A 7,967-nucleotide genomic window follows, 5' to 3' on the forward strand; every position below is an offset into this window, starting at 1 on the left:
AGCTACTGACTTCAAACCATCATCAACATAAAAGTTGTTTGTTACAAACTTGGCCGCATCAGCATAAAAGGGCCAGATTCTCAGGAAACCCTTTGTATTATTTGTATGTGCAATATTTTTCTATCCTCTGTGTCTATTGTTTTATGTCCAAAGGATGGGTGGCAGGTTGCATCATCCTTCTTTGTTGTGCAGGCTTTAGTCCAACAATATATGTATCAATTAATCAATCATCTTGGTAATAAAAAGAATAATAACAATAATTTTTAACTTTATTTTCTCGGTTCTATTTCCTTTCTTTAATAATAATGATGAAAAAAAATAATAATTATATAATTTAATATAACCTAACATAGCCTATCTTAGCTCATAACAGAAATAGGTAGCTCAGTTAAGTTAGGCCAGACTAAACTGCCTTACTTTAGGTCACTCATGTAAGAGAATTATTGATCTTATTGTGCTAAATCCTAAGGACTCCTGCTATCTGATGTCATTCTACTTCTGTTCTCTTTCAAATTTCTCCTCATCTCCCTCCACTCCTTTGCACCGCTGTAAAGGGTCTTGGCGCACTCCCTTACCTCCTCCTCCTCCTCCTCTGACGAACAGTTCCAGTGGTACTTGAAGAGGCCGCTCAGTTTAACAAGCTCATTCTGGCTCACCTGGAAGACAAGTACCAGTGAATTAGTATGGAAGCTTGGGTGAAAATACAGAAGCAGGAAGAGAGTTTCAGAGTGTACCAGTGAAAGAGATAGAAGATTGAGAATGGTGGTTAACTCTTGTATTCAGAATGTGGAGAGAGAGAGAATAGGGGTGAGGGAAAGTAGAAAGTCAAGTCTTGTATAGCAAGGCTGCAGATTACAATTCACCTGTAGCTGTAATCAGTTGTTTACTCATTGATACTCAGTGCCTCCCAGCTGACCCATGCCTCTGGTCTCCTGGTGGCTTTGCTTCTCCCCAGACACTCATCCTAGCACTCCTAGCTCTCCTGCATCATCATAGTACACTAGTGTTGTGAAAACTATCTATATTTTGTGCTGCCCTGTCTAAGAGTCTGGATTAGCACACCTAAAATGAAGAAGCACTGTGTTGTTCCCTGTACTTTGCGTCTTTCTGGTCCAGTGTTGTCTTGATCACCGTGCACTGGTGTTACGAAGCCCTGTGTCTTGTGGCGTCACATCCAACAGTCTGGGATCTGAAGCATCATGGATGTTGTTCAGTGCCTCAAAAACTCAATTCCTCCAATTCAATTCCTATGGTGAGGCCATAGGATGACAGATTAACAAGATTTCTACATCATTAATGGGAGAAACATTCTTGACAACCCTGCTCATCATCTATGTGAGGTTTGAGAAAGTTGTGGTGAGGGAGCAAACCGTTTGTGAATACTGGCCTGTGTGTGTGGCAAACACTCTGCCACAACAGAAAATATTGATAAGTTAAGTCTGGCTTGCTTGAAGTAGGAAGTATTTGCTTGAAGCTTGATGTGCATTAGAGAAAAGAGCTTGCTTAAAAGAGAGAGAAAGAGAAACAGGGGGAGGAAATGGAAGCATCTGCATTTGATTTCAAGTATTACAGTTCCTAATAATTGTGGCACCACTGTGAATTAGTGGCCATTAAATTTGCTTGGGTTAGATAAAAATTGCATTAATTTTTTTGAGGATCAGTATTTCAGAATGAATGAATAACAAACACATTTTATATGTGCAATAAAGAGGGATTAATGACAGCTTTAGATATTCTCTCTCTCTCTCTCTGTGTCTACCATTCACTCAGTTACCCCTCTGCATTGATACACATCCCCAGACCACCTCCTCGCACCTCCCATCAGTACATCACCACTGCACTCAAGCTCCACTGCTCTCAGCGCCTCACCACCAGACGTTGCAAGGGCCCTATTCTGAAACGCCTTGCTCTCTTGCCATGACTATTTTCCAAGGCCACAGAGATGATCAGCCGGGTTCTCAAGAGTGTTTATCATGTTATTAATGTGGAATTCTTGTTAATATGCCACTAGAACCATAAATACACCCTTAGAAACCTGTGTAACATCAACTAGAGAGCTTTTTTTTAATGTAGTGGAGGTGCAGTGCAGAAGCGTTTGAGAATTTTGAGTCTTATGATCCAACCAGACCAACATTTCAGATACACGCATCACTGTAACCTTCCTTATCTCAGTCATTGAGTTAATGTGGCCAGGCCACATGCTGCTTCTGTCTCCAAGAACACACCTACTCATTTCACTGATATAAGCAACCTTTTCAAAGTCCCTCAGAGCCTCTTCCATTTCTAACAACAACCAATATTTAATGGGCTCCTAACACACACACACACACACACACACACACACACACACACACACACACACACACACACACACACACACACACACACACACCTGCAAGAATTTGTCTTACCCTTAGCCAGTACTCATCTTATACATATAAACAGCAAAGTGAATGAGTGTTGTGGGCATAGCATTGCACCACTGCCTGCATAAGTTACTAAAGCTGTGACGCACCTCACATGCCTTGCCTGTCACCTTGCCTGTGGTCTGGGGAGGGGTGGGGTGGGGTGTTACGTCGCTGGTGGTGGTGGTGGTGGTGGTTACTGGAGGAGGCTTGGTGAGGGCTGGGGTGGGTGGAGGGTGGCTCAGGCTGGGGGTGGGGGTGGCATCATCATCATCAGCTGTGACACGGCTGGGAGAGTACCTGCAGAGAGAGAGAGAGAGAGAGAGAGAGAGAGAGAGAGAGAGAGAGAGAGAGAGAGAGAGAGAGAGAGAGAGAGAGAGAGAGAGAGAGAGAGAGAGTTACAATGTTTAGAATCGAGTCAGTCACGCCAGCCAGCTCTCTCTCTCTCTCTCTCTCTCTCTCTCTCTCTCTCTCTCTCTCTCTCTCTCTCTCATTCATTCATTTTCCTTGTATTTCTATAAATTTTATTTCTTCTTTATCTTTCTTCCTTTCCTTCTATTTCTTTCCTTTCATCTTCTTTTCCTTCCTTCCTTCCTTCCTTATCGTTTCTTATCTTCCTTCCTTTCTTCAATCTTTTCTTCCTTCCTTCCTTCATTTAATTAATTCACACACACACACACACACACACACACACACACACACACACACACACACACACACACACACACACACACACACACAGGGAATTCTGGAGAGAGAGAGAGAGAGAGAGAGAGAGAGAGAGAGAGAGAGAGAGAGAGAGAGAGAGAGAGAGAGAGAGAGAGAGAGAGAGAGAGAGAGAGAGAGAGAGAGAGAGAGAGAGAGAGAGAGAGAGAGAGAGAGAGAAGAGGGGGTGGGGTGTTTTAGGAGGTAATATAATGGTAAGTTATTGTTTTACCTCCAAGCCATTCCTCCTCCTCCTCCTCCTCCTTTCTTCTTTATCGTGGAATATCTCTTTATCTTACCATTATTCTCATTCTTGTTCTTTTCTCCTCTTCCTCCCCCCTCTCTCTCTCTCTTTCAAACAAACAAACAAACAAACACGTCTTTTTCTTTCCCTCCTTTTAACTCCCCAAAACTTTCACTCTCCCATTTCCATCTCTTGAAATTTCCCCATTCTCAGCCCATTAACAGCCAAAACACCCCCATTACCACCCATTAACACATGCAGAGCTCCAGTGACACCCTCTCCCACCCCATTCCCACCCCCATAAACAAACTTACCATCCCCTTCACCCCCAAACACCCCAAAAAACACACCATTCACTCGCTCATCACCCCTTGCCTTACTTACCCAAAGACTTGGCATCGAGGGTGTTGGGGGAGGGGGAGCGGGGGTGGGGGGAGACTCGCTGTTCTCCCCCCTTGTGGAACCCCATGGAGAACATCTCTGCCTCGCTCATGATCCGGAGGTCGTCATCAAATACTGCCGCAGGGGGAGAGTACCCATAGCCCTTGCCCTGGGGGAGATGGGGAGATTAGTGTGGGGACGAAATGGGGAGGTTGGGGGAAAGAAGGGTGTAGTGAGACTGGAAGGTAGGTTATGATGGAAATGGGGGAATCAGGGCAGCAGATGGGGAGGTTAAGGTGGGGAGATTAGTCTGGGGAGGTCAGGAGAAGGAAACTGAAGGGAAAATGTGTGCTTAGTTTAAGGTGTGAGATGAGGAGATGGGGAGATTAATTTGAGGGTATGGGGAAATGGGAAGGTTAGGGGAGAGAGGGAAATGGGGAGGTGAGAGTGACGTTTGGAAAGGGAGAAAAATAGGGATTAGTAAGAGGAGATGGGAAGATTCATTTTGGGGAGATTGTGGGAGGTGGGGGGAGGGTAGTGGTGGTATTAGAATGGGGAGATGGGAAAATTTGTTTAACAGAATATGGAGGTGGGGAGATCAGACTGGTGGGGAGATGGGAAGATTGTGTTCGGTTTTAGTGTAACTGGAAAGGTTAATTATATGGGTCTTGTATTTTGGGGGAGGTTAATTCAGGCAGGAGATGGGGAGGTTAGTTTGGGGAGTCTGTTAAGGGCAGTGTTTGTTTGTGTCATTGGGGAGATTACCTAAGACGATTATATCGGAATTCATTACATCAATATATATATATTAAAAAAAAAAAAAAAAAAAAAAAAAAAAAAGGGAGATTAGTTTGGGGAGATTTGGGAGAGGGGAGGTTAAAATAACAGCGTTGTACACCTGTGGGGAAAATAGACATTAGTACACCTGAGTTAATGTAATTAGCAGAGGCAAAGTAAGGAAGAGGGGAGAGGGGAGGGAAAGAACAGAATCTCCTCTTACTAACCTCCCTATTTCTCTGCTCTGCCTTGGGGCTGTGATGGTGGTGGTGAGAGCCTCCCACTCCCTGGCTGCGCAGCCCCAGCCCCGCCGCTCGTAGGGGTACACCTCACCCAGTGGGGAGGGGGAGCGGCAGGGGGACCTCAGCCCCCCGGGAATGGGAATGGCGCGGGGAGTAGCGTGGGGAGCGGCTGGGTGGTGAGCGGCCCCGCTCCGGGGAGGCACGGCGGTCTGGGGGTGATGAGCGGCGCCCCGGGGAGAGGGTAACAGAGAGCGGGTAACACGGTAACACGGCGTGGGGAGCACTGGGGGCTCCAGCGGTCGCGGGGTGGGGCAGTGTAGTGGTGGTGGTGGTGGTGCTGGTAGCATGGACTGCGCCACCCTGTGGGGCTGGCGCGGCGCCCCCCATCGGGGCTCCACGGGGGGCTGCGGGAGAAGGGAGGACTGATGCTGCTGTGGTACTGCACCACGGGGCTGTGGTACTGGCAGTGGTCTGGGGGCGGGGAGCCCTCGGGGGTGTGGCAGCCGCCACACCCTGAGTAGCCATCTGGCCTGGCGGTGAAGCAGGGAAGCCGCCAGCATGTGGGGGGCGCTCTGGGATGTGTGGGCCGTGGCAGTGGTCTGGGGGCGGGGAGCCCTCGGGGGTGTGGCGGCTGCCACGCCCTGAGGCCGCCACGCCACGCACTGAGTAGCCATCTGGCCTGGCCGTGAAGCAGGGAAGAGGCCAGCATGTGGGGGGCGCTCTAGGGTGTGCGGGCTGTGGTGGTAGGGGCGGGCTGGGCTGCGGGAGTACTATAATAATAATAATAATAATAATAATAATAATAATAATAATAATAATAATAATAATAATAATAATAATAATAATAATAATATTGCTACTACTACTATTACTACTACTACTACTGCTACTACTATTATTATTATTATCGTTATTTTATTAAGTTTGGAAAAAAACGAATAAGAGAGAGAGAGAGAGAGAGAGAGAGAGAGAGAGAGAGAGAGAGAGAGAGAGAGAGAGAGAGAGAGCGCTAACGGTTTTTTCCCACGGGAATGGTCGCATGATGCCTTTCTTGCCCGGAAAGCGTCTCTGACTGAAGATGCAATCTATAAATTTATCAGATATAGGATATTTCTGATTTCATGATAAGAAATGTTGGAAAATGTACACCTAAAATGAAACTTCATTTATAATTCTACCACAATTAATAAGAAAGTTACAGATTTTTTCTTTATTTATGCATATTTTTTTAAGTGTCACTGACACATTACCTTTATTCCATTAATATTAATACTACTACTACTACTTCTACTTCTACTTCTACTACTACTACTACTACTACTACTAATACTACTACTACTAATATTGCTAATACTACTATTACTACTACTATTACTACTACTACTACTACTACTACTACTGCCTGGCGGCTGACCATACGTACGTACATACATCGAAGGCGTAAGGTCCCGGCCGGCGTGGATTCATGTGTCATGAGCAGGGTGAAGGCCGCGGCGCCACGCCACCACGGCCCGCGGCGGCCTGATCATGATGACAATAATGTAACCACACCTGTTCACGGGCGGGCGGCGTGCCTCTCCCGGCGGCGGGGGGGGGAGAGAGAGAGAGAGAGAGAGAGAGAGAGAGAGAGAGAGAGAGAGAGAGAGAGAGAGAGAGAGAGAGAGAGAGAGAAATATGTAATAATAATAATAATAATAATAATAATAATAATAATAATAATAATAATAATAATAATAATAATAATATCTAAAACATTCTCTCTCTCTCTCTCTCTCTCTCTCTCTCTCTCTCTCTCTCTCTCTCTCCTAGTGGTAATTTAAAAGATTTCTTAAATGAATTGGAGAATATTATTGTTTGTATCTGGTCCTAAGTGAACTACATTCAACATTCAATGAATATTGAATTGATCCATGTGGTCAACTGGCTGGAATCCAATAAATTATCTCTTAACATAAACAAAACTCACTATATGGTGGTGTGGCTGGTGGTGGGTGGGGCGGGGCTCGGGGGCCGGGGGATGCAGGACGGGGGGCTCGTCGTCGTCGCTGTCATGTCCCCCGGGGGACACCGGCGCCCCTCCGATGGGGGGCACCTCCCGGGGCGGCGAGGCTGGTAGGGACTCCTCCCTGTGGGCAGGCGTGGGGCAGGGCAAGGGGACGGATAAGGGGGGCAGTGGGGCAGCTGCCATGGGAGGAAGGGGGACCGGGGGCTTGGGTCTTGGCAGGGGGTCCTTCTTGGGCCTGGGGATGGGGGATGGCGGGGTGATGGTGAAGGTGACGGGCGGCTTGGGGATGTTGGTGAGGTCCAGGGTGGGTGGGGGAATGGGGATGGCATCCAGGGTGTCTGGGGTGGGGGGGCGGGGCGGGGTGGGTGGGGCAGAGGAGGAGGAGGAGAGGGACATGTTGGAGGGGCTGTGCCTCTCACTCTCTCTGGTAGGGTACGGAATATCCTCTAAATTGAATGTCTTTGCCCCGGATGCCCCGCTGGAGGAGTCCGGGGTCAGGTCATAGTACCCAGACGTGTCGCTGGCCGGGTAGCTCCTCCCTGACCCTGAGGTGACCAGGAATGCCCCGGTTCTGCCCCGTTTTGGCGATGACTCCCTTGGTGACTCCTTGCTATCGATCCCAACCGAGCCACTGGGGAAAGTGGCTCCTCTTCCTCCTCCTCTTCTTCCTCTTCCTCCTCTTCCTTCTCCTGTTCTTGCAGTCTTCTTGGTGGAGTATAAGAGGGGCTTTCACCATTATCCGAGTGTCTGCTGAATCTTCTACCCTCTTCTTGTTCCTCTTCCTCTTCCTCCTCCTCCTCCTCCTTCTTCTTCCTCGAGGTGATGCGTTTATCGTCCTCCTCCTCCTCCTCTCTGCCACTTATTGCAGTCCATTCTTATTTCCTCTTCCTCTTATCTCTTGTAAGTCTTCTCTCCTCCTCCTCCTCCTCCATTTGTACTGAACTATCACTGCTCTTCCTCCTCCTCTTGACCCTCTTCCTCTCTTTCTCCTTCCTCTTCTTCTTTGCCTTCTTTTCCAGTTTCTTCTGCCTCCTCTTCTCCTTCATTTGCTTCTTCCTCTTCTTCTTCATCTTCTCCAGGGTCTTCTGTTCTTTCTTCTCCTCTTCCTCTTCCTCCTCCTCCTCTCTCATCCTCTTTCTTCTTCTTTCCTCCTCCTCTTCTTCAATTTTCATGTAGTCTTCCTCCTCTTCTTTATATAGTGATGTGAC

At 47.6% G+C, this 7,967-nt stretch overlaps 1 protein-coding gene across 7 annotated transcripts in view; it reads right to left on the reverse strand.

The window, feature by feature from the left end:
* Positions 1 to 251: 251 nt before the first annotated feature.
* Positions 252 to 7,967, reverse strand: part of LOC135109981 (histone-lysine N-methyltransferase 2B-like) — a 22,024-nt gene continuing 14,308 nt past the window's right edge. Inside the window, exons 1-4 of one of the 7 annotated variants that reach the window (XR_010273029.1) lie at positions 6,721 to 7,967; positions 4,740 to 5,524; positions 3,739 to 3,904; positions 2,561 to 2,705 (exon numbers count right to left, since the gene is read on the reverse strand). The exon at positions 6,721 to 7,967 is cut by the window's right edge and continues 853 nt beyond it. Coding sequence is in view for 2 of the 7 variants with exons in the window: in XM_064021953.1 (XP_063878023.1) it covers positions 465 to 656; positions 2,516 to 2,705 (382 nt within the window). In the remaining 5 variants the exon portion in view is untranslated. Of the gene's footprint in view, positions 657 to 1,062; positions 1,190 to 2,515; positions 2,706 to 3,738; positions 3,905 to 4,739; positions 5,525 to 6,720 lie in introns of those variants that run through there. The other 6 variants (XR_010273032.1, XR_010273031.1, XR_010273030.1 and 3 more) reach the window with 6 other exon arrangements.

This window comes from Scylla paramamosain, chromosome 19 (genome assembly GCF_035594125.1).
Source record: "Scylla paramamosain isolate STU-SP2022 chromosome 19, ASM3559412v1, whole genome shotgun sequence".
In the NCBI taxonomy this organism is placed as follows: Eukaryota; Metazoa; Arthropoda; class Malacostraca; order Decapoda; family Portunidae; genus Scylla; species Scylla paramamosain.